The sequence below is a fragment of the Pan troglodytes genome, chromosome 19, assembly GCF_028858775.2.
Source record: "Pan troglodytes isolate AG18354 chromosome 19, NHGRI_mPanTro3-v2.0_pri, whole genome shotgun sequence".
NCBI lineage: Eukaryota > Metazoa > Chordata > Mammalia > Primates > Hominidae > Pan > Pan troglodytes.
Window position 1 is genome coordinate 70702491 of NC_072417.2, and position 26695 is coordinate 70729185.

The 26695-nt window shown below is 48.3% G+C and overlaps 1 protein-coding gene across 19 annotated transcripts in view; it reads left to right on the forward strand.

The window, feature by feature from the left end:
- The window catches only part of MSI2 (musashi RNA binding protein 2), a 428220-nt gene that overhangs the window by 325233 nt on the left and 76292 nt on the right, over nucleotides 1-26695 (forward strand). For all 19 annotated transcript variants that reach the window (XR_010153021.1, XR_010153022.1, XR_010153023.1 and 16 more), the window contains one exon: nucleotides 15245-15327. Coding sequence is in view for 16 of the 19 variants with exons in the window: in XM_063799024.1 (XP_063655094.1) it covers nucleotides 15245-15327 (83 nt within the window). In the remaining 3 variants the exon portion in view is untranslated. The remainder of the gene's footprint in view (nucleotides 1-15244; nucleotides 15328-26695) is intronic.

The window sequence follows — 26695 nt, forward strand, 5'->3', positions numbered from 1 at the left end:
TTTCTTTAGGAAAAAGAGACCTTGAGTCGCTGTCTCCTGAGTTTCTCCCAGACACAGTCTTAGAACATGTAGAGGGGCTGAGGGTGAACCCCGAAGAACACTCGTGTTCTTGCTCCAGATCCCCAGGGCTGCCCACTGACAACTGTCCCCACCCTGCTGGAGAGCTGGTGAAATTGAACCAAATGCTCCTAATGATCTGTGAATGTATTAATCCTACTTTCTGTTAATTAACAATATGATAAAACCTGCATTTCCTAAGTCGTCGCTTAACACATGTTTTAGCAATTATGTACTTAGTGGTTTGGATTCAGAATGCTAATAGAATAAAATTTTAATGAAGATACGATGCTATGAAAAATTTATTGAGACGAGTTCAGGTATGGCTGCCGTTAACATGCAGGAGACAAGCATCTCAGTTTGAAGAGTGAACCTCCCCAATGCCTCTCAGCACTGTGTGCTGCTCAGTCAGGAGGACCCAGGAGATCCTGAAATTGGCTGATTCTTGACTCCCGTGAATTTCTCATGCAAAGATCCCTTCTTGGGTGTGGGGAGGGGTCCACACCCGCTGGCAGTCACTGAAGGTCCCCGTTCCCACCCTACCTCCAGACTTCTAGCAATCTCTGTGAATAAGGGGCAACTTCAGAACCAGAGTCCATGATGTACCATCTCACCTTCTCCTAGAGAGTCTCCAAAATTTTTTAATTGTGCAGAAAAAAAAATTAGCATGCCGCCCCCCAATATATCTTACCTAATTTTTAATTTATATGCATGTACTGCTATGTTAATATTCGTGTATATTATAAAACCTATACAAATAGGACTATAATAGGATACATTAAGAATTTTATTTATTAATAATTAAAGTGTAATATTTTTATTACTTTAGAGAGCAATATGATTGAATATGCTGGTTTTAAAAAAGAATTCTTGATTTAACACTTCATGATCCAGCTCTAAAGGTTGGATTCTAAGTTTAGTTTATTTTGATACTTGGTTTTAATGTCTGGCATAACTGAAAAATACACCTCACAAGATAAACAGATCCCAGCGGAGGAAGCACGATTCACTGTGCTGGCTAAATCATGATACTAATTTTTCAACCCCATCCTCCAATTATGCAAAGGATTTTGTTGAAATTCAGCTTGTAAATTTCCATCTTCCCTGATGTCAATCAGTTTTTCATGCAAACTAATCAAGTGTTGCATTTTTATATTTTTAACAAATGGGTTCAAAATCCACTGAAATGTTCATGTTTTTTTTTCAAATGAATCTTTACAGTTCTGTTTCCGGATTTTAAAAGTCTGCAGATATGAGAGCTTTTGTAGATGACCTAGTTACATCATTTTTAGCAACAAAAACACTAAACAATAGAAATATTTTCCAAACATTTGTTTTCAAAAGCACTTTCTCTACGGTACCAGTTTCTGTTGAAAATCAGGTTCTTCCTCATTCACTTGGCTGCAACTTGTCCCATCTGATCAAGACATGTTTTTGGGGGTGTGATGTGGCTGGTTAGGTGTCTTGCCTAAGGGTATGGAAAGGGTTGGCTGACCATTTACTTTTGTGGCATATGCTTGTATCATTAGTATTATCTCCAATCCATGTTTTCTTTGCAGTTACCTACTTTGTAAGGGTTGGTTTTCTTAAAGCCAGATCGCATAATCTATACCTCCATTTACTGGTTACCTGTAAACAGCACAAGGTACCAGCTGTGCTCAGGTGAGTAAATGAGGAGCCCCACCCTCATGGAAGCATTTCCTCTTTTCCTTTAGTGGCTTATAAGGACAAGTGTCTTGCTGACATAAGGACATGTGAAGGCACTGGGATTATTCAGTCATATGTTAAATGTTAGTGAAGCTGGAATTATTTCCAGGTGACAAAAATTAGGCATTAGGCATTATACTTTTTTCCTTCTCCCAATGTTTCTTTTTTTTTTTTTTTTTTTTTTGAGACAGGGTCTCACTCTGTTGTCCAGGCCGCAGTGGCATGATCTTAGCTTACTGCAGCCTTGACCTCCTGAGCTCAACTTCCCAAGTAGCTGAGACCACAGGCACGTGCCACCACGTCAGGCTAATTTATTTTATTTTATTTTTTGTAGAGATGTGGTTTCACTGTGTTCCCCAGGCTGGTCTCAAACTTCTGAGCTAGAGCAATCTGCCTGCCTTGGCCTCCCAAAGTGCTGGGATCACAGACATGAGCCACCAAACCCAACCTCCCAAAGTTTCTTAACCCTAACTGAATCACTTAGGAGATTTTAAAACATACAGATGCTGGGGTGCTACCCCAGACCTCACTCAATTCTGAGGATGGGACCTGGACATCAGCGTTTTGAAATTTTTCCCTGAGTGGCTCTGATGTAAGACTCACTACTGAGAAGCAGTGTTCTAGACTGATGCATCTTACATTTTAATTTGCATAAAATCACCTGTTAAAATGCAGATTCAGGTTCAATGGGTCCAGGGTGGGGCCTGAGACCGCATTTCCAACCAGCTCCCTGGTGGTGTGGATGTGCTGATTGGTAGAACACCCTAAATAATGAGCTCCAGACTGTGCCGCCCCCTGTCCGCAGTAGCCTCCTCACCTCCTTCCTCCCTCTCCCTATCCCAGGCCTTTGCTGAAGAGTCAGGGAGCAGTCTCCGCTCCCTCCTGGCAGAGCCGCCACGCCAATCCAGCTGCCTGGGCTGCTGGTCACAGCTTCTCAGAGAAATCTGGCTTCCAGATGTTAAGAACAGTTCCTTAACAGCTGGAAGAATATAATAAAATAGGCCAGACCCCACCCCATGGTGAATTTAAGTATGTGTGTCTCGTGCAAACCACTCATCAGAGGCACCCGATGGTCATCTGCCTGCCCGCAGAGTCCAGGCAGGTTTGCTGGCAGTGTAGCCGGGTGGGGTCATGGAGATGCTGGCAGGAATGACCCCCCTGTGGGGGGCGCAGAGGGAGCAGTGGGCACCCAGCCAGGGCTCTGTCAGTGGGACTGTTCTGAAACCATACCTCATAATAAAAGTCATATAATTTGTGGCAGCGCTGAAAACCTGCTTCCAAGTAGTGGTTTCTTGATGGAGTTTTGGAACCTTATCTGCGGCTGGTAACCATTCCTTGAGAACTTGTCGGAGAAAGGCGAGTGAGCATCTTAAGAAGGCTGCTGGGGAAGCTGAGTGCACCAGGGCGGGGGGCCAGCATGCCCGCACCCTGCACAGCCAGGTGCGACACTCAAAGATTAATGGATGATTTGGGGTTTTTTTTTTTTTAACCTAAATGGATGCACCTTAGGGTCTTTTTTTGAGTTGGGGTCTCGCTCTGTCACCCAGGCTAGAATACATTGGCATGATCGCGGCTCACTGCAACCTTCACCTCCCAGGTTAAAGTGATTCTACTCAGCCTCCTGAGTAGCAAGGATTGCAGGCATGCGCCACCACTCCTGGCTCATTTTTGTATTTTTAGTAGAGACGGGGTTTCACCATGTTGGCCAGGCTGGTCTTGAACTCCTGACCTCAAGTGATCCACCTGTCTTGGCCTCCCAAAGTGCTAGGATTACAAGCATGAGCCACCACCATGCCCAGCCCTCTTAGGGTCTTTTAAAAGTAACAAGATGACCTAGGAATTCACTGCATGACTTGTTTTACCTCTCCCTGTCCTGAATCTTATCCCATCGTGATAGTTGGTAAAGCACCATGAACATCTACCTTACAGACATGTCAAGTGGATTTTAACAAGTGAGGCTATATACAGGGACAAAAGTAAGCATGTGTGGAGATAGAGATTGGGCTAGGGGAGAAATAACAAGGCTAGTTTGACTGATAGGAGGGCCTAGCTATCTTCTCAGAAGTGCAGGTGTTTTTAAGCAATCCTGACTGGTGAGGTGGATCATTTGTCTCACAGAGGAGGATACTAAGGGTCAGAGTGGTTGAATAACCTGCTCAGAGTCATGCAGCCAGTTGTGCTAGAGCCAGGATTTGAGCCCAGATCTACCCAGCTCCAAAGTCTAAGCCCTTTTCCACCCACCTCAGTGGGGACATTAAGTAGATTGAAACTCCCTCTTAGCTTGTGTGTTGCTCGCTGCATGGATGAGGCTGGAGGATGAACGTGAGAGAAGGTGACAGATTTGAAACCCACTCTTCAGTGGAGTAGCTGGGGGTACCAACCCAAATACCCACCTCCAGAGGGAAGAACTTCCAGCTGATACCCCATCTCCCCTGAGCTCAGAAAGCCCTGAGTTGAGAATCCTTGAAGGCCATGCTCCCGCAGTTGGAGCTCGCCAAAGCCGCCCGGGGCTCTGTGGTTTCCAGAGCAGATGCGGAGGCGGCACGTCCTCGTGCCCTTGCTCCAGCTGCGCACACGACCTCAGCCTCCTCTGCCCCGCTGGGCACGAGCTGCAGTCCTGGCACCTTCTGCTGGGGTCCTGATCTGAGCCAGTTGTCTAGCGATTTAATTTGGTGAATTTACCACTGCGTCCCAGAGTTTATATTGGCACTTAACAGCAGTAATATGTTTCTCTCTCGCCAAGAACTATTTTCCCGACCAAGATGGAACACCACGCACAAAAAATAGGTTTGTGAACTAATCTGCTGCCCTGACAAGTGTCATTCACAGAATCACTGCTATAGAGCGCACTCGGAATTAAATGAGGTTGGGGTTGTCTGGCCTGGATCACAGGTGCTTTTTCCCACTCAGTTAACAAGAGTCTGGGATGAGACACCCTTTCCCTGCAGCCGCAGGCACTTTCAAATCACACTATCAGTATTCATGACAGATTTCTCTCTTAGAAAAATGGTTTGAGGATGGTTAGAGGTCTCTCTCTCTCTCTCTTTTCCCTTCTAACCTCCCTTTCTTCCCTCCTGGGTGGTTCTTTTTAGGATGCCCCCACCCTAAAAAGCTTACAAAATGCAGCTCTGTAAACATTTGTCTAATTTCACAAGCTCAGGGAGGTGCCCCCATCAGTTAAAAAAAAAATCTCCTAGTGCCTGATGCCTGTTTGAAATTCTAAAGTGGAACTTAATTGCTTTCGCATAAGGATTTGATTCGGGCAAACTGCCCATACCTCTGGGAGTAGAAGCAGGATCTGTCATTTACACTTTAGTCTGAACGGGTGCCTGAACCTGGGAGAAAACGGCTTTGTCTTTCCCTGGTCTGCCTTGGATGTCAGAGGCTTCTTAAAGACAGCGTTATTGAGGGGCATGGTGGCTCATACCTGTGATCCCACCCCTTGGGGAGGCCAAAATGGGAGGATCACTTGAGGCCAGGAGTTCGAGAGCAGCCTGGCCAATGTGGCAAAACCCCATCTCTTAAAAAAAAAAAAAAGTTTCCCACTTCATGTAAGAGAGGTCCTCAAAATTCTCTTTCCTGTGGAGAGTTCTAGATTCTCTTTTACCATATGGTCTCCACTTAGCTTGTCCTGAATTGGGAAGCATAGGGCAGAGTCAGGCTTGCGTCAGCATCAGAATTACCAGAGACCTGGGTAAAAACGCAGTTCCTGGGCAACACCCACTGAGACCGTGTTAGGAGCTGGCAGAGCCCAGGGATCTGCATTTTTGACAAGCCTTCCCCCATGAGAGATTCTGCTGCAGGACCACACCCAGAAGTATTGGTCTAGGAGCGCACTTGGCCCTCACCCCCACCTTGATATATTGTCTAGAAGCATCCATAAATAAATGGTCGCCAGGTTATGGTGGCCAATTGAAAAAACTCTTTGTAACTAAAGCCTGATGAAACACTTGCTGGTTCATGGTTGGCGCCTGACTTTTAGAAGGTTTCTCCTCACATTTCAAGGTCAAGGGTTGGCCAGCGCATCTCTGAGCTGAAAAGGAAAGAAAAGCACCTTTCCCGTTGAGAAATTGGCTCCCCTCTGGCAAATGCCGCCAACGTAGCTTAATATTAATTTAGGGAATGCAGTCTTGTGCAGTTCCATGGAACTAGATTGGAAATCTGATAGTGCCATTTCTGTTATCTGATTCCTCACCCACCTGAGATCACTCCCCGCCCCCCACCCAACTCCCCCCAGCCCCAAAGGTGGCTGCAGAGGCGCAGGTGTGAGCTGGCTCACTAAGTCGCTTTCCCCCTCCTGATTAAGCGTGTGGGGGAATAAAGGAGACCCGTGTCGACTCACGCCGATCTCTGCCTTGCCTGTGCTTGAGCCACTTGTAATTCCCCACAGCCCCAGCCAGGTCTGCAAGGCAGGAAGAAATATGACCAGGCAAGTTGAGAAAATAAATTAAACTAAGTGTCAACTTTTCTTGTTTCTCTCCTCATTATTAAGAGAGGGAATGGGGCTCGTTTATCAAGCAGGGGGAGAAATTAATTGACACGGCTTTAATATCATGATGTCTGGCGTGTCTGGTCACATTCCTTCATTTTTTGGAAAGGCATTTTATTATAGTTTACAGCAACCAGCTGCCAAACTACTGGTGTAAACGAGGAAGCAGGTGCATGAAGGATGCCACAGTGGAGGGGCTGCGATGCCACCCTAGAGGGGACGGAGACATGGCAGAGAAGGAGGGCCAGTTCAGAAGGGACCCCAAAGAGAGGCTGCTTATTTTGGGGGGAGGGAGGAAGAAGGATATCAGGGAGGAGGGAGGGCTGTGCTAAGAGGGCATGCCCGCAGACCCCTCGAATCCATCGCGGGCTTGTTTACTGGCCACCAGGAGGGCAGTCTCAAGTATCTGCCTCTGATGGCCTCCTGACCTGGAAGTCTTTGTTCTTAACCATCCCTGAGGCTGGGTGCTGTGTACAGCTCAGGTCAGCGTGCCTGCCCCTTTTCTTTCTTCTTAATAAGACCAGGGAAGTGAGCACTTCTCTGTCCGTCCCTCCAGGGCAGCTGACTCATTTGAGAGCCAGTTTGCTGCAAAGAAACTTCTAGCATCGAGTCTGGCATCCCAGTCCTACTTCAGGTACATCTGCGGTTGGGGGTCTGGAAAGGTTCGGAGAAGTCACTCTGCTGTGCTCATCCTAGTTAGACTGGCTTAGGAGATACTCTAGCTGTTTTTCTGTGTGAAGGTCTTCTTTGCTGTGTATCTCTGAAAATCCTCAGTGACTCCTTCCCTGCTCTTATATTTAAGAAATCAGATACTTCAGGGTGCAGGGGAAGCCAACGTAGAGCTGGAGTGGATGGCCATATCTTTCCCCACTCTCTCCTTGCCCTCTGTCTGCCGGATTGTAACAACTGAGGGCTCTTGCCTATTTCATAGATGTTCTTACAGGGAAACATGACAGAGACAGGGTTCAGGGGTGCAGTTGTTGGACAAGGTAGGAATTGATGAGTATGGAACAGTCTGCCTTCATATGAAGAAGGTGGGCTGCAGGGGAGAGAACACAGGGTCCCATCGGGGCCTCAGTTCTTCGTCTGTAAAGTGGGAACAATCATTTCTATTCATACTCCCCAGGGTGGGGCTGGGGGTGAAGATTGAGTTATAGAGTGGCTGCTCAGTGACGGCAGATGAGCTTTCTCTTTTTAACATTATTATTAGAATGTGGACTGATCCTCAATAACCGCCTTTGAGAAGCAGATGCGAGTTGTAATGGAAGGAATCCTAGCCCTTCCCACCTTACAAAGTCCACATTGGCACCCGGATGTAAAAGCATACACAGCCTGATCATCACCCACCCTTTCCCAATCCCTAGTGTCTGAAAACGCCCAGGAACCTCTAATGGCGACTCCAATTGGCTCTCACTGAAGCCAAAGTATTGTGCAGTGATTTCCCAACATGGCAGCCAGTAATCAGAAACATGCTGCTGCTTTTGAAAAGGTAGCTTGTTTTTTTTCTTGGAACATACTGATCTTCTGAGTTATATTTTTCTTAGAGCAAAGCCAAGGCATGTGATGCCACCTCCCCATGCCTGCCATGCATCTGTGCACACTACTCATCGCTTCTGCACTTCCAGGTGGGGCCTCAGACCTTCCAAGTTTAGGGTTGCAGGACAGCTGACTTGCCAAACCTGCCATAGCTCATGGAGGTGACCTAGAAACGTTCCACGTTGGGGCTGGGGACAGCCCGAGGTGTGGGGTTGCCAATGGACGCACAGCCAACTGGGGCTCGACTTGTGACGATGCAAGCACACCACCATGCCTCCTTGCCAGGCCGGCCCCTCTCATGCTCTCTGAGCCATATGGCCACCAAATCCATCCCTGAACACTTACTGATCCAAAGAAGACCCTGACAGTCTTCTCCAGAAAAGTAGGGGGGAGTATGAAAGTAACTTGGGGTACCACTCCTGGGTTCAGTTCCTGCCTCTGGTTTAGCGGCCATGTCACGATGGATGAGTCACTGAACTGTGCAGAGCACTTGAGCACAATGACAGTAGCAGAGCCTGCCCTGCCTCTCGCAGAGTTGCCTTGGGGACCAGGTAGGACGATGGATGAAAAGGATTTTCAAACCAGAAAGTGCTCCCCACACCCACACCCAAGGGATTCATTTGTGCTGGAAGCAACCCATGAATATTGCTTTCCCCAAATACTAGGTTATTAGCAAGAGAGGGAAGCTGCATGAGTTATAAATATTCTTAACTACACATACCTTAAATTTCTCATGGGATACTCAGAATAAATTTGACAATCTGGGGTTTTTTCCTCCCTCATTTTTTTTTCTCTATTAACCAAGTGTGTTAACTCATGACTTGCATTGATTTTCACTGAAGATGCATTAGATACTACATGATTGCCCATTAGTGTTCATTGACCTGTATGATAAGAGAAGAAAATTATTTTTGAGGCTAGGAGGAGGCTGTTCCCATCTTTCTCTCTCTGACCTAAAAAAAAATTCTCTTGTAAGTTAACTGTCGATGTTCCTCAGTGACTGCGTTTGGAGCAGGTCATTTTAATTTTGAGGTATCTCGTTTTCAGATTTCGATCTTCTTCTTCTTCTGTGTATGTGGTCTTTTGTAGCTTTTATTATTCAGATGAATATTTAGTTTTGTTCATTTGGATAAAAGAGGGGGAAAAGGTTTGACTGTTAAATGCTTATCTCTTAAATAGTGCTTACTTGTTAGTTTCTAATAATAGCTTCATTCAAGAGAATGCCAGAATTTCATTTTTAAATGCTCCCTGTCAACTGCTACCCTATTAATATCCATTTTTAAACCACCGGTGTTTAGGGTTACCCTTCCCACCACCTTCTTTGTCCCAGCTTTGCTGATTTCTGGAACCCCTTGGAAGTGTGGGGTGCAGTTAAGGTGGGGGCTTTAGGAGAGGCGGGGCAGGTGCCACTTTGCTGATGCCAGGTGAGAAGGGTTTCTTTGGTGAACTAGTCTCTTGTTGCCCAAGTTCTGGCCCTTTGTTTCTCCCACCTCCCCTAGTTGTCAGTCCCTGGGTCTCCTCTCCATCCTGGGTGGTGGCTTGAGTGAGTTTAAATACCCAGGGAGGAGTTCTCTGGTTCTTAGGACCAAGGGAGATGAGCAGTGGATGTTCACAGGGGTAACCCAGAGGGCCCCGATGGAGTGCCAGCCCTCACAGACTCGCCATAGACTAGAATCCTCACTCTGTCAGGGGCTGGAGCAGGATCCCTGCTTCTGCCTGCATCTCTTACAGGTCCAGAGAGGCAAGGGGAGTCTCTGGGGCACATAGCTTGTTATCTGGCCCCTTGCTGAGTGAGGATAATTGTGTGTCTCTTTTACCTGGCTGCTACATCTCAGTTTGATGGGCCTTCATGAGGCTCCATTTCTGATTCTCTGTGGGGCCCTCTTCTAGGGCAATGAGAAGGAAATAATCATGACTCCCTGTCCTCCATCTCTCCCAAATCTCTTGTACATCCAGTAGATTGTTCAAAAGACTATGATGCCTTAAAAACATATGTCAAATAAAACAAGCCAGGCACAACAGTACAGGACATAGAGTGTATGATGCCACTTATATGAGAAAATTCATAGTCATAACAAGTAAAATATAGGCCGGTGTGGTGGCTCATGCCTGTAATCCCAACACTTTGGGAGGCTGAGGCAGGAGGATTGCTTGAGCCCAGGAGTTTCGAGACCAGCCTGGGTGACATGGTGAAACCCCATCTCTACAAAAAAATTACAAAAAATTAGCCAGGCGTGGTGGCACACACCTGTAGTCTCAGCTACCTGACAGCCTGAGATAAGAGGATTGCTTAAGCTTGGGAGATCAAGACTGCAATGAGCCAAGAGTGACAAGCGACTGAAACCCTGTCTCAAAAAAAAAAAAAGGAAAATAGAGGTTACTAGGGCTGGGGGAGGGGGAAATGGGGAGTTATTTAACGGGTACAGAAAAGGTCAGGAGGTGGATACTGGTGATGGCTGCACAGCATTTTAAGTGTACTTAATGCCACTGAATTGTGTGATTAAAAATGGCTACAATGGCCGAGCACATTGGCTCAATCCCAGCACTTTGGGAGGCTGAGGCAGGCGGATCACCTGAGGTCAGGAGCTCGAGACCAGCCTGGCCAACATGGTGAAACCCTGTCTCTACTAAAAATACAAAATTAGCCGGGTGCGGTGGCGTGTACCTGTAGTCCCAGCTACTTGGGAGGCTGAGGCAGGAGAATCGCATGAGCCTGGGAAGTGGAGGTTGCAGTGAGCCGAGATCGCGCCACTGCACTCCAACCTGGGTGACAGAGCGAGACTCTGTCTCCAAAAAAAAAAAAAAAAAAAGGCTAAGATGGTAAATTTTATGTTATGTATATTTTACCAAAATAAAATACTTATTTCAGAAAAGAAGACTGTGATGCCAAAAGGATTTTTCCCACCCATCACTCTATCCCAAATTTCTGACCCCATTGTTTTTGTCCTCCTCTGCTTATTTTAATTCATTTTGGGGGTTATTCACCACTAAGTTACTAATTCATTGTAAATGCTAATGCATCTGTGAAGTAAAAATGATTATATGTTAAGGAATAACACTTATTGATAATTAAGTGTTCTGTTGCTTCTTTGCTTTCCCCAAATGGAATAAATAAATATTTTAGACATAATCAAGTTTGTTTTCTCTGCTCAGGCCAAACAGACAGAGATGTTGAAATGATATAGGTCTTTAAAACACTGCAAATGAGTCTTGACATTGCTGAATTGTTATGCATCCAGGGTACATAGGCTTGAAATCTGGGCTATCTCCTTTAATCAGGAAAATCATTTTTGTGATACTTGAATTTTGAGTCCTGTGGGGTTAGGAAAAGGACCAGCAGGGAGAATATCAGAGTCAGAATTTGAGATGATGCCCTGAGTCTTGCCCCGACCCTTCCTGGTGCAACAGTCTGCATTTTAATTCCTGTATCCTACCTCAGTTGCCTTTCTTCCCATCTCAGAGAGGGAAACTGGGGCATCAGAGAGTCCTGAATTACCATTCAGGGTATGGAGGTGATTTGTGCAGTGGACCAGGAAGGAGTTGGTTTGCAGCAGGAAAGCAGCTTCCATGGCAGGGAACTCAGCCATGGCCTGCCATGGTGACTTGACTTTACTCTGGCCTGTATTCTAGGATCAAGTGTGGATCTTTGCTTAGCTGCAAGGTGGCTTTAAACTAGGCTGTCCTCTGGCTCATGGGGCGGTGCCCTTCAGTGGTGGCACTGACTTCATGTTCTTTCCCCATAGCCAGGATGGGTTTTTCTCATTCATCCACTCTCTCCTGCCTTCAGTCCAGAGCAGCATGATTGGCCAAGTCAGCAGGCCTGGCGGGAGGAGGTTGTGTGCAGCCCCCCTGTGTGGGATATGGAGGCAGCTGAAACCTAGAACCTTGCTGTATTAGTTTTCTGTGGCTGCCATAACAAATTGCCACAAACTTCGTGGCTTAAAACAACAGAAACTTCTTGTCTCACAGTTCTGGAAGCCAGTGCTGCAGTCCCCCAAGAGGTTCTGGGGGACAGTCGTTCCTTGCCTTCTGGAAAACCAGCTTCTTAAGACTCCAGGTGTTCCTGGTTTGTGGCAGTACCACTCCATTCTCTGCCTACCTCTGTCTTCACATGGCCTTCTTCTCTTTCTCTGTGTCTCAAATATCCCCTGTTTGTCTTTTAAGGACACCTGTCGTTGGATTTAGGGCCCACCCCAAATCCAGGATAATCTCTTCTCAAGATTCTTAATTAAATTACATTTGCAAAAGTTCTTTTTCCAAATAAGGTCACATTCATAAATTCCAGGGATTAGGACATGGATGTATGTTTGGAGGGCCACTATTCAACCTGCTACACTTGTCCTAATTAGCAGTGAGGTTCCCTAAAAACTGGCCTATCCTGGCTTGTTTTATTTGCAAGGTGCCTGGGCCTGGGGGCTGGGGCAGAGGGGTGACCTTCAAAGACAGATGAGACCCAGAGTGCCCCACAGGCTGGAAGTGAGGGGTGAGAGGGAGACGCTGTCCCTGCATGGGATCCTCTGACTCGTGCCTGTTCGTGAATTGTGCAAGCAGAGGGCCATTGCCTTGTTGATCTCCACGTCCTTTACAGTGCCTAGCACAGGTGGCAGCTGGTAAACGCAGAAGGAAGAGCGGAATCAGTCTTGAGGCAAAGCAGTGACTCAAGTGGATTAGCAAGACGCTCAGACCCTGGAGGAGCAGAAATGGCTCATTCAGTCACTCACTTAGCACTTGGTGTGTGTTAGGGGCCCTGTTCCGTCCTGAGGACCCTTAGAGAACAAGACCCCAGCATCACCCTCTTGCAGGGCGCTCTGGCTTGAAGGCACGCTGGCCAATTTCCGCGGCCTCCGCAGTGCCACCCCTCCCTCCCTGTGGGATTGCGGGAGGGTGCTGGCTCTTAATCCATTCTACTGGGGCCAGTTAGGATCTGGGCCCTAGGAGGGTGGGGCTGGGGGAAGGGGATTAACCAAAAAGATTAAGTTCCTGGCTGAGTGCTCCAGGGGTCCTTGACTGGGTGGGAGTTTTAACCTGAAGTTTTTAAGGCTCCTCCCAACCCAGGATTCCTGAGACATACCCCAGTAGGGTGAGCTGAATGCCCTCAGGAAACTGAAAGTGCTTAAAGGAGCGCTTGAGGAAAAAATACCCCAAAGCCCAAAGAGAAGTGGCTTGGGGCCGTGTCGGTGTGGCTCTTCTCCAGCTCTGCAATGATCAGTGGGACCAAGGGCCAAGGAGAAGGAGATGCCCAAAGAGAGGGAATAGGATAGCGTTCCCAGCAGCTTTCTCTCAAAGGACCTGGTTTAGGGGGTAGGGGGTATAAACCTGGTGAAAGGTTTTTTTGTTGGACAGCATTTCAAACGACGTATCCTGTCGGATGTCTGCTTCAGGCCTCTGAGGTAACTGAGAACCTAGCTTTTACTGGGTGACACTGGGAGAAACTCGGCATCTTTGAGCCCCTCCAGCAGACACTCATGTCCACTTTATGGTACATCTGATGCTGCCTTATGTATCTACAACAGGCTGGACCGTGTATGCTGGGAGCACTGGCCCAGTATTTGGTGGGTGGTGGTAGCAAATGACATGATAAAGATCACGATTGCTGTGTTTCGTGGTCCTAGCCCTCTGTTTTACTGGAAATGGTTTGAGAGCAGATAGTAGCCTTTTTTATTCTCATACCGAAGAATCTGCTAGTCCCTGCAGGAGCTATGCTAAAGGAGCTCCACATATCAGCTCCCTGTTTCCTGGTGTTCCTTAGAAGATGGTGATGTTAGAGTTGGATGCATGAGAGTCAGAAGGGACCTGAGAAATTCCCTCTCCGTCTTGTGTTGCAGGGACCCAAAATAGACACAGAGTTTGAAAAGGAAGCATCTGTATTTTGCTCATTGACTGGAAACACAATTATCATAATATAATTTTGATAGAACAGCCATTCAGTTTTTGTCTTCCTGCTTGGTGTGTCTGGCTTAGTGTTCAGCCAGGTTCATACCTTTGGGGAGAAGAGTGTCTTAGCTGGGGCGGCTATAATGAAGTACCATGGTCTAAGAAAAACGGTTTATTTCTCACAGTTCTGGAAGCTGGCAGTTAAGAGCAGGGTGCCAGCATGGTCATTTCTGGGAGGGCCCCCCTTCCTGTGTACAGACAGCTGCCTTCCTATTGCATCCTCACATGGTAGAGAGAAAAAACAAGCTTTCTAGTGTCTTTCTGTAAGGGCACTAATTCCATTTATGAGGGCCCCATCCTCACGAACTCATCACCTCCCAGAGGCCTGAACTCTTAATACCATCACATTGGGAGTTTGGATTTCAACATGAATCTGGGTGGGGGGTCGGGGGGCAGCAAGGGGCAGCCACAAACATTCAGATGGCAGCAGACAGCCTTGTGAATCCTGATTTGGGTTGTGACAGGAGGTGTGAAACCCAGGGTCCAGTTCTACCACCTTCATTTGCAGATGCAAAAGTTGAGGCTCAGAGAGGGGAAGGGGCTCCCCCAGATTAAACATAAAGTAGATGCACAGTGAGAAGTGGAAGCCAGGTCTCAGTCTCCCCATCAGTGTGTCTGCCCCCATGGCCTGTGCTCCCTCGCCATGTTAACGCTACCATGTGGCAGCTGCATCCCATCCAAGGAGGGTGCAACCCTGCATGGGGCCATGTGGTAAAGCAGCACTTACTGAGTGGGGTCACAGATGGGGCCACATGCTGGAAACGCTGTCGGAGGCGGGAGGAGAAGAAAGAAAGGGGCAGGAGGGTAGGAGAGGAACTGAGGATACTGAGCAGCAGTCGCCTGCCAAAATTCTTCAGTGCAGCTTGTCTAGCAAAGCCGGTCTCCAGCAGAGTAAATACAGTGGATAGCTGACGGGCTGACAGCAGGCATCAAACAGTCTTAAACTGCCCCAAATCCAGAGCGCTTTTGAAGCAGCAGTATAAAAAGGATGCCTGCGCGGAACAGAGGCCTGAAACTTTTAATAGTTTCTTCCAGGCCTCAGGATGTCCTGATGAGGTATTAGAGGAAGTAATTCAGGAAGAAAAGGACAAATAACCACCTCCGTCTGGAGGCCGACCCGAGGGCTGGCCAGGGCTGCTCGCGGAAAGGGCAAGCGTGGCCCCGCAGTGATCCACGAGGCTCTGGTTAGCCCACCCGCCTGCTGCCGTGCACAGAGCCGCGGGGCCCTGACCCTTGTAAATAACAGACAAGTAAATTTCTTGTTTGCTTCGGGGCAAATGTAAACCACACAGTGCCCGCTGCATGTGGGTGAAATCATTAACTTTTCCTCGCTGTCGGAAGGGTGCTCAGTACAAATTAGAAATCATTGCCTCCAACCTCAAGGTCCTCCCAAGGATCCGCCTACCTACCCCCAGACCAGGAGGCTGTCAAGACCTCAGGACGTCAGAGAAAAACCTGGGCCTGCCAGAACTGAACTCACCCCGCCTCTCTTTGTTTTTTCTTCTCTCTCTTTTCCTTTAGGGTTTGGCTTTGTCACTTTTGAGAATGAAGATGTTGTGGAGAAAGTCTGTGAGATTCATTTCCATGAAATCAATAATAAAATGGTAAGTGTGTAGGGGTTGCGCTGAAATGGAATGCCCCCTTTCTCTACGTACACACCCAGTCTTGCAGACTGCTCCAGCCCATCATCAGGCTGGAGTGGGCAGGGGTGGGGAGGGGGCTAGATGCTCGGGGTCCAGGCCTGTGAACAGTAGCAGTTGTTTCATACTGAGGTGGACAAACTCTGTAAAGGGCCAAGTCGTGAATATTTTCATCTTTGCAGGCCATAAAGCTGACTGCAACTACCCAGTTCTGCTGGGTAGCGTCCATAGGCAATGCATACCTGAAGGAGTGGGGCTGTGTTTCAATAAAGCTTTGTTTATGGACACCAAAATTTGAACCTTATGTAATTTTCACAGATCACAAAATATTAACTTTTTAACCACTTAAAATGTAAAAACCAGGCCAAGCATGGTGGCTCACGCCTATAACCTCTGCACTTTAGAAGGCCAAGGCAGGAAAATCACTTGAGGCCAGGAGTTCGAGATGAGCCTGGGAAACATAGCCGGACCTCATCTCTTAAAAAAAAAAAAAAAAAAAAAAAAAAAAAAAAAAATTAGCTGGGTGCAGTGCACCTGTACCCCACCTACTCAGGAGGCTGAGGTGGGAGGATCACCTGACCCCAGGAGGTTGAGGCTGCAGTGAGCCATGATCACGCCACTGTACTCCAGCCTGGGCAACAAAGTGAAACCCTGTCTCAAAAAAAATAAAAATAAAATAAAATGTAAAAACCGTTCTCAATTCTTGGACTTTACATAAACAGGCAGAAGGGCGGGATTTGACCTATGAGTCGTAACTTGCTGGCACCTGGCTTAGGATATTCTTTTGCTGTGCAGCTTTTGAGAGGTATATCCTAGATAGGAAGTTTACTGCACCAAACTATTTTTCTCTTTGGGTCCTGCTGGAAAATTAACATTCCCTCCCTTGCCATCAATTAATTTCTGCCCTCTTGATCAGCTGCTTCCTTCCCTCTCTTTGGCTCTTTAAAGTTCCTTTTTCTGCCACAGCAGCCTCAAGAGGAAGGGAGGTTGGATTACTGGAAGTTTGGGAAGTTGTGTAGGCCTCCCAGATCAGTGGCCACCAGAGGGTGCCATATCATGCATAGCATTTGCACACTCAAAGTCTCAAACTCCTTTCTTTGGATTGAGTAGGGGGGTGAGAATTCCCTTCTTTGTTGGTTCCAGAAAAATAGAAGCTCAGCAGGTGTTTCTGGAACCATCAGCAGGTCTTTCGGAGCAAAAACATTTTGGTTGGCCACGAGAGCCTCCAGCCTCAAGAGAAGAGGGAGGGCAAATCTGTGTTTCAATTGCAGCTGTAACTTTAATATTTTCTTCCTTTTGTCAAAACATTTCTTGCTTCTAAAACATGCATTCAGACATGCATTGTATATTGGTCTGATATGTGTTCACCAACTTTAAATTCAATAATAGAGCTTTTAGTGTGGATAAGATCAAAGCAATCTGCTTAGCATGTGGTGCTACAGGCCTGATTCAATATTTGACTTGCTAATTTTTTCCCAGGGCACTAAAATAATATTGTTCATATTGTTCCTTGCCATCATATGCATCTGAAATGAAAATACTCTTTTTTTGCATACTGTATGTTGGAGGCATCAACTCAGACATTAAAATGGTAGGAGGGAGATAAGTGTGACAGAATAACACAGGTCCCCTCATAGGCTTTCTCTGCTCCCCAAATGTCCATGCAAGTTTACAGTTGGTACTTTTCTCTTGGTAGGTTACTACTTGCTATTTTTTTTTTTTTAATTGAGACAGAGTCTTGCTTTGTTGCCCTGGCTGGAATGCAGTGGCACGATCTCGGCTCACTGCAACCTCCGCCTCCCGGGCTCAAGCAATTCTCCTGCCTCAGCCTCCCAAGTAGCTGGGACTACAGGCGTGTGCCAGCATACCCAGCTAATTTTTGTATTTTTAGTAGAGACGGGATTTCACCATGTTGGCCAGGCTGATCTCAAACTCCTGACGTCAAGTGATCCACCTGCCTCGGCCTCCCAAAGTGCTGGGATTACAGGCATGAGCCACTGTGCCCGACCAGTACTAGCTATTTTTAAAAAGAGAGAGAGAGGACTTAAATGAAACTTGCATCCACTGCCCAGATGCCTTGTTTATCCTAGCCAGAGCACGCCATTGACAGGCTCCACTAAGGCTGCTGGGCAGTGGGGAATAGAAGAGAGTACTGGCAGATGCCATTCCTGTCTTGCCAAGCCTTAAGGGTTCATCAGGAAAGGCCAGATGTAGACCGGAAAGACATTGCTCCATTTGTCACCTTGAATGCATATGTGTAGCCCTTCCCTGTTGACAGGCTTTGAAACAAACCCGAGACACAGATGGGGAAAGGCTTTATCCTGGGAAACTGAGGCTCAGGGGATAGGTCCCAGGCTATCCAGAGAGCGAAGGAGCATAGGTCTTGAGCTTACTGGTGCCAAAGGAACTATATAGACAGTTGTTGGAGCTTGGGGGTGGGAGGGTGAATCCCCAGATAACCCGGGCAGCAATCAGGAAGTAGAGCTTCTGCCCCAGAATAAGAACCCATGGGGCTGGCTTGAAGCCAGAGAGATTTGCAGCCATTTTCCTGTTTCATATTTATCGCCTTCTCTCCCACCCAGGTGGAGGGTGACTATGTCAGGTGCACGTAACCGGGTTTTTAGTGTAAGGGTTTGTGTTTGCCTTTGAATCTGGGGCTAGTACTTGTTCTTCAAGAGAATGAGCAAAGATGGAAGTAGACAAGAGGAAGAAGTGGGGGCAGATTGATTCGGATGACAGGCTTTGGAGGTGTTGGTCCACGTTCCCAGCACAGCCCAACAGTTATGAGCTCCAAGGTGGGGAGTTTAGAGGCCCTGGGAGAGGACTTTGGAGAAGAACACTGGGCCTTGCTGAGCTCCAGTAAGACAGGGCTGGTAATGATACTGCCTCACTGGGTTGTTAGAGACTGGGTGACATACCAGGAGCAAAGGGCTTACTTAGCACAGTGTCTGCACAGGGTGCAAGCTTGATCTGTGTTATCTCTTGCCATTATCCTTGCCATCATCCACGAGTTGTCATTGAGAGAGATTTCTCCAGCCAATTCCCCTCCTCTGAAGAAGGGTGGAATTTAAAGGGTGTTGGTAGAGAAGCCTGGATCCTGAATTGTTTTGGTTTTTGTGATACTGGTTTCTACTTCTGAGGCCCAAAGAAAAGGAAATGAGTTTAAACTGGGCTATGGACAGAATTCAAATGAGATATCTGGAAAAACTGAAAACTCAGAGACTGCCAAACAAGAACATGGATGATTGTTAGAATGTGCATAGGAGTGTTTCATAAACAGGACTGTGCTGTGAAACCACAGACCGATCTCCTCAAACCCTCTCAATCTTTCTGGGTATTTGGCAGGAAGTGGCAGATAGCTGCGCCCCCTGGTACATACTGGAGCCATGATTTTTTTATATTCACAGATGGGAAAGGTCTTACTGCAGATTAGTCACAGACATAGGACTTGAATCTAGGTCTTCTGGTTCAATCTCATGTGCCTGGCACTTAGGAGACCCTGTATAAATAATTGTGGACTAAATAAAGGATTCACTGAAGGACCACATGTCTGTGAGGCACATTATAGTTCCTAAAGCCATTGCCCATCTAATTGGGTCGGGGAGTCTCTTCCTGGGCATTTTTTAAAATGGAGTTCCTTCTCTACCATGCAGAAGGGCCAGGAGAAGGCGTGAGTCATTCTACTCACAGGGGACCAGGATAGCTGTCTTTGGGAAGTGGAGATCACAGGAATCCTTCCTTCATTCTCCATGTAGGCCCTGCCTTAAGGAGGTTATCTCCAGGCAGGAGGATGCCCAGAAAGACCCCACATGACACACTTTCACACATAAAGATCCCACTAATAGCTGACATTGGGTGGTACAAACTACATACTCTACTAAACACTTTATGCATCTTGCATCTTATTTCATTTGATTTTCACTTACTCTTTAATCATTATCCCCATTTACAGATTGGCAAGGCGAGGCAGAGAGAGGTTAAGCAGTTTGCCCAAGGTCACATGGTCAGCAAATGGCAGCCCCAGAATTCAAGCCCAGAAAGCTATACTCCAGAGCTCACATCTGTACCCATCAGACTGTGTGTCCCCTTCAGGCCAAAAGGGGCTTTCAGGGTTATGTAGCTGGGCTGCAGGCCCTCCGTCACTGACCGCCCTTTCCCAGTCAGCTATGTCGTGGCCCATGTGGTTCCATGTTCTCCTAGGAGAAGAGCAGAGGAGACAAGCCAGATTCCCAGCTAGGGAGAAGGACCACGCTTGGGTTTTACAGGTCCCAGATCTCCATGCCTCTTCCTCCACTGCCACAGACACAGATAAGTGACGAGCATGGGTCAGGAGCTGACTGCCACCCAAGCTCAGGGCCAAACCCACAAGCTCTCCAAGCCAGAGCAAAATGCAAATGTGGCTCTTTATCAATAAACACACACAAATGCATGCACAGAGCTGCCTCGTGACCCACCAGAGAGGGGATCCTCCCTGGCTACTCTGTGTGCCCCAGTGCGGGTGCAGCTAATAATGCCTCCCGTGGCGTCCCCCTGATTGAAGCAGCCCCTGAGCAGCAGGGACACTTGCTTGATGAGTCACCAGAGCCCAGCCTTCAAGCGGCCTCCTGACGAGCCGGGCAGCAGCAGGAAGGGAGGTGAGAATTGACAAGAGCCACCTCCAGGCATCCGCAGAGGCCTAGTACAGCCTAGAGCTTGAAATGATGTTGGGGAGCCATCACCACCCTCATTGGGTGAGAGCATGGGTACAGCCTGAAAGGTGCCTGGGACGAGGGCATCTCGGGTAGAGCCTTTCCTCACGCCTGATTCAACAGAAAGGAATCGGTGCTTATAGGCACTGGGACTGTGCTTTACGTGCGTGCTGTCTCCTTTTGTCCTTACAACATCCTGAGCAGGTGTCCTCATCTCATTTTACAGAGGGGTTCACTAGAGCTCAGCAGCAGTGGATCTTCCTTGGTGGGACAGTTCTAAGGGACAGAGCTGGGATTTGAACCTGTGTCATTCTGGTTCCAAACCCTCTGTTCTTCTCATTATACCTTGCTGCCCATTTAGGCAAACCTAGTATTTGAAAAAAATGGATTTATATGATGAGTGAATATCAAGAAGAGTTTGTATTTGCTTCATACAATACTACTGCAGGATTACTTTAAATCAACTTTGTCCAACCCATGACCCATGGGCCATATGCGGCCCAGGATGGCTTTGAATGCAGCCCAATGCAAATTCATAAACTTTCTTAGAACATTATGAGATTTTTTTTTTTAATTTTTTTTTTAAAGCTCATCAGCTATCTTTAGTGTTAGTGTATTTTATGTGCGGCTGAAGACAGTTCTTCCAGTGTGGCCCAAGGAAGCCAAAAGATTGGACACCCCTGCTTTCTGTTTTTTGGTTTTTGTTTGTTTTGTTTTGTTTTGTTTTTGGAGACAGGGTCTCATTCTGTCACCCAGGCTGGAGTGCAGTGGCACGATCTCGGCTTACCACAACCTCTGCCTCCCAGGTCTGAGTGATTCTCGTGCCTCAGCCTCCCGAGTAGCTGGGATTATAGGCATGCGCCACCACGCCCAGCTAATTTTTTGTGTGTTTTTAGTAGAGAGAGTGTTTCACCATGTTGGCCAGGTGGTCTAGAACTCCTGGTCTCAAGTGATCCCCTTGCCTCTGCCTCCAAAAGTGCTGGGATTACAGGCGTCAGCCACTACACCTGGCTACACCCCTGCTTTAAATAGTCCTTTTTCTTACTCCTTTAAGGTGATAGGATTTACAGAAATTTGCTAAGTAACTCATGGGTACAGCTACTTTGGTTGTCCCTTGTCTTGGAATGAGAGGTCTGGATGCTGGTAATCAAAGTGTGGTCCATGTACCAGCAGCCTTGGCAGCCCCTAGGAGCTGGTTAGGAATACAGAGTCCCAGGACCCACCCTAGACCTGCAGAGTCAGAATCTGCATGCTGACAAATCCCCAGTGATTGGTGTGCACATTAAAGTCTGAGAAGCACCAGGCAAGGGCCACTGCTAATGACAGATAATGTGGGAGTTGTGGGTCATAAATTGCCCAGCCATCATCATCAGAAGGAAGGGACTTGGGAATGAAGGGAGCATGGAGCCAGGCCAAATGGGGCCAAGCCAGGCCTGGCACCTGGACCTCCAGGCCAGTCTGGTGCTCTTGGCACCACTCCATACTCCCTCTATGGTCAAACAGAGACCAGATTTCCAAAGATCTCCCAGAGGAAGCTCTCAGTGCCAGAGACTGCTCCCGCCCCTCACCATGCCCTACCCCTCTGGGTGCAGGCCTTGGAGCATTGCTTGCAGAAGACACGTGAGGCATGCATCTCTTGGGGTAAAGGGCTCGATTCTCCTGAGTGAGGTGCACGTGTCCTTGTCCCCAAGTCGGGACCTGCTGGGTCACTTTGAGGCACCAAGAGAGCCTTGGAACCTGAGCCTGAATCCCAGGTCCACCGCTGGTGATTCTGTAACCACAGGTGAGTGCCCTACCTGTCTGCACCAGTTTGCTCCTGTGGGAAATCAGAAGATTGAGGATGGCTGCCTTTTGCAGCTTACATAAAGCTCTGCTTTGATACCTGGAGGTCTCGGCCCGTTCTGTTGTAGGGTATGTAATCGGGTAGCCTTGAAGGAATCAGCCCTTGATAACTTCAAGTTTCCCCCATTGGGCCTAAGCCAGGGGCCAGCAAATTTTCTGTAACGGGCCAGAGAGTCTCTGTCACATCTACTCAGCCCTGCCATTGTAGCACAAACACAGTCCAGGCAATATATAAATGAAGGGGGCGTGGCTGGGTTCAAATAAAGCTTATTTACAAAAACTCATGGCAGCTGGGTTTGGCCTGCTGGCCACAGTTTGTTGACTCCTGGACTAAACTAATCTAGCTCAGAGCAGGCCCAGTCAGGGCCTTGTCTACAGGGGTCCAATGAAAGGCATTTAGCCAAATGGTCAGCCAGTTTCACTATTGAGCACACATTATTAGGGGCAGAGTAGGGAGGGGGTGCCCCAAACAGGCACAGAGTTTGGGGATAGCAGCCTGTGGAAAGTATCAGTGCCTTCATTCTTTGGGGGAGCCCCCAGGTGGGGAGTGACACAATGGTCAGAACAGGGTGCTGTCAACCAGGGAGGCCTTCCTGGTAGAGGGTGCCTCAAGTCCTCAGTGCTGAACCCCCTTCCACTTCCCAGCTTTGTGGCCTTGGGCAAGTTACTTCTGTGTTTCGGCTCTGTGGTTCCCCTTTCTGTAAAACAGGTTGTGGTAGTGCCTACCTCGGAGAGTGCTGTGACTTAAGACTTGTAAGGGGTTTGGAACAGAGCCAGGCCATGGCACGCTCTCTATCAGAGTGATAGATTTTTTCACCACTGTCATCATTGTCATCATTCTTAGAATTATTTTACTGAGCAAATAAAGAGTTAGCAGGTAAGGAGGTCCTCAGCAGATTATAAGTCAGTAAAATGCAAGTGGTGCAGGACCTGGGCAGGACTGGGTCCCGAGCCTGCGGGGCAGGGATGGAGAGTATGAGGTGGGCACTCTCAGTGCCTCTGGGGATGGTCCTAGGAAAGGAGGTGGTGCACCTCCCAAAGCAGGAGGAACCAAGAGATGTGATTGTCTAGGTCCCGGAAAAGCTGAGTCCCACTCTTCACCTGACTCATTCTTTAAGAAGGTTCCAGAAAAATCCACTTCTAAGAGCAAAGCCTACTGAGATCTTAGGCCTGCTACCCTTCAGCCCAGGGCATACCTGGGGGATTGACTCGGAACAGGGGATTCTGGGGAAGGAAGGGCAGAAGGATAAGAAGGGAGGAGGGTCCTGAGCTGTCCTCTTGGACTCAGGGCTGCAGTGCTGTGACCAGCCCATCCGTGGAGGCCAGCCGCAGGCTAGGGTCGGCTTCTGGGCCCTGCCACCTGGCAAGGTGCCCAGTGATTGGCTCACCCCCCACTCCTTCCAGCTGCTCCTCCTCAGCCCTGAAGACAACTCAGTCGGGAACCAGCCCAAAAGTGGTGGGTGTATTTGTGTGTGGGGAGGGGGGCGGGTAATGTGGGTGGAATTAACTAGGCTTCTGTATTCACAATCCTATTTGTAGCATCATTCTCACTCGTAAGCTAATTTTAGCCATCCATTCTGCTTCTGTTGCCATTTATAAAATGAGAATGTCAAATGCAATATTAAACAAGCAGGATGAAGGCAAAAAAGGAAATGCCAGAGAGGCATTTAATAAATGAATCTGGTGTTTACGTGGGAGAGGGAGAGATCCTGCCCCCCACGCATCACACACGCAAGCGCGTGCACATGCTGTTTGTGTACAGGCTGTGTTAATGAGAGCAGAGTGATTAGTGTGTTGGGGGAGGCCGGGTGGTTCGGTGGTAAATGTTTGTTGCTCTTTAGGCAGAAGTAATTTGGCCTGCAGGGAGTGGCCTCCCAGTTGCCTGAGTGGTTCGCTTGCCCTTCATCTGTCCTCTGACGATGTCAGTGTAGGCAGGGCCAGGGAGGGCAGTGGTCTGTCTCTCAGTATCTCAGCACCCAGTGCCTCTGGGCTTTTCTGAACGTGCTGCCACCAGCATCCCCGTACTCCACCCCCAGGGCGCAGGGTCATGAGAGGGGAGCATGGAGACCACTAGGAGGGGCTGCTCCCCCTTCTCTTCTGCCTCTTCCCCGTGCAGAAGGCAGGGCATGAACAGTCTGCGCCCGTATGCAGCTGCAGAGACCAAGCCCAGAGTAGCGTGGCTCTTGCCTGGACTCTTGCCAATTTGTCTTCTAGTTTCACTCTAGTTTCCCCAGGGCCTGGGAGTTCTGTCCCTGGTTCTTCCTTTGCCCTCTTCTTTCAGCTGCCTCTGCCTAGAAAAGAAGGCTCAAGCCATACCTTTTATTTTCTCCCTGTTTTAAATAAATGAAGTTAGGCCCCACGCAGGGCCTCTGGCCCAGCCCACCGTGCCCTGGGGTAATTACTCCTCCAGCCTTGTGGCGGAACCTGAGCACCTGCTGGAGGCTGAGGTTTCTTTCCACTTTGAAATGCCCTTGCAGGTTCCCAGAAATGAAAAGGAGGACAGCTGCTGCTGCCACCATCAGCTTTTTCCCCAAATAGTGCGGCCTGGGAAGCTCTCTTTGCACATCCTGCTGATGAAAGCAGGGAGATGGGGCCTACCTGGCCGACAGGTGCAGGGAGGGTTAGGGAGAAAGGCAATGACTGTGTGCTAAGAATCTGCTGTGCTGGGGAGGCTGCTGCTCTCTCTCTTCCTCTTCACTCCCCATTCTGGGATTTCAGTGAACACAGATGTGACCTGACTTCATCACCTTCAAAGGCACTCACCTAGGCTCCATGTGGAGAGGGCAAGGTGTGACTCAACCAACTTTATCCAGTGCAAGCACTTTATAGGATTAGCTCCGAGAGCCCTATGGGGTAGGCACAGCTGTCACTGTTTTAGAGATGAGAAAATTGAGGTGCAAAGAAGTTAGTCAGCCGGTCTCAGCTCAGAGAGCCGGCAAGTGGAACAGAGATTTAAAGCCAGGAGCCTTAGCCCTAGGCTAGACTGCCGTATAACAGACTAGGAGGCACCCACTCTCAGATCTGGGCAGGGTGGGGGCTGCAGTTATTGGGGTACATCTCAGGTGATATTGGGGACCAGCTCCTCTCTACCCATTGCCCAGATTCTGAGGACCTCTGAGGGAAGAGCCACATCTCAGCCACATTCATTTCTGTGTCCACACCCAGCCGCTGCTTGGTAAATAGTAGATGCTTAATGTTTATTTTTGGTTTATGACCTATTTTACTTTGCCATCACTGATTGTAATAAAACACTGAGCAGAGGAAACAATGGATGAAATTAATTCTGGAAGTGGTAAGGAGATCAGTTGTGGAAGCTAGCATCGGGAAAGGCTTTGTGAACTAGGGGGAAAGGCTTTGTGAACTAGACCCAGATAGGCCTTGAGGGTTGGGTGGAGAGTGTGGGGAAGGGCTGTGTGAGGTGGGGTGATGGGGGGGTGGCTGGCAGCCAGAGACCCAGAGGAGGGAGCAGGGGTTTTGAAGCTGGGGGTCTGTGATTGAATTCTGACTGTGCTTTGTGACCTTGGGCAAGTCATTCCTTAGAACCTCTGTGTCCTTTTCTGCTGTAACTACGAGGCGGGTAAGGCCATCGCACAGAGGAAATGAGGCTCCATGCAATGAGGGAGTTGACAACCATGGACATTCTTTGAGGACTTCTGTGTGCCAGGCACTGTGCTTTATATCCATTATGTGTATATGTTATGTAATATATGAAAATTACGAGGATGTTGTGGCTGTGCCTAGTTATGGATAGCACTCAATAAACAGTGCGTGCCTTCCTCCCCAGAGTAACCCTCCTGAGTCAAGATTATAAATCTAATAGGTTTCTCAATGCCTTTTGCAAACAAGTCTGGGCCATTTATAACATGCATGTGTCCTGGAAGGTAGACATTCCTGCTGCCTGCCTTTCCCTATGGAAGCTGGCAGCTCCATTTCCGTTTGCACAGTAACCCCTTCCTCTGTAGACTGCATGGGCAGGTCCCACATCCATGAGGACCTTTTTGCAGTAGAACAAGAAAAGTTATCATTTACAAGTAGGTCCCCTGGTGCTTGGCCACACGCTGGTCCCTGTCCACAAGGACAGAGCCTGATTATGATGTCTGAGAAGCGAGGAGGGAGGGTCTCTTCCACTCACTTTCCAGTATCCACAGTGACCAGCTGGGAAGCCTCTCTGTGTTAGGCCATTCTCGCATTGCTGTAAAGAAATATCTGAGACTGGGTAATTTATTTAAAAAAGAAGTTTAGTTGGCTTACAATTCAGCAGGTTGTACAGGCATGGTGCCAACATCGCTAGGCTTCTGGGGGGAGGCGCCTCAGGGAGCTTTTACTCATGGAGGATGGCAAAGTAGGAGCAGGCACGTCACTTGGTGAAAGCAGGTGCAAGCAAGAGAGAGAGTGCAGGGAGGTGCCACACATTTTTAAGCAACTCCGAGTAAGAGCTCACTCATCACCAAGCAGGTGGCCCAAACCATTCACAAGGGATCCACCCCCATGAACCAGAGGCTTCCCACCAGTCCCCACCTCCAACACTGGGGAGTACATTTCAACATGAGATTTGGGCGGAGACAAATATCCAAACTATATGACTACCTGAGTATGCAAAGGGCAGAAGGGCTTGTACCAGTGAGGGAAAAGGACTGCAGAGTGGTTAGGGACCCTTCCCCTGCCAGATTGAAGGACCAGGGCTTCCCAGCACAGCTGCCAGGATTTACAGGGGTGCAATTGCTGCCTCACCAACCCCCTAGCCCCTTATTGGCTTCTTAAGGCCTTGCCCTCACCTGGCCACATACTCACGCTAGTCAGGA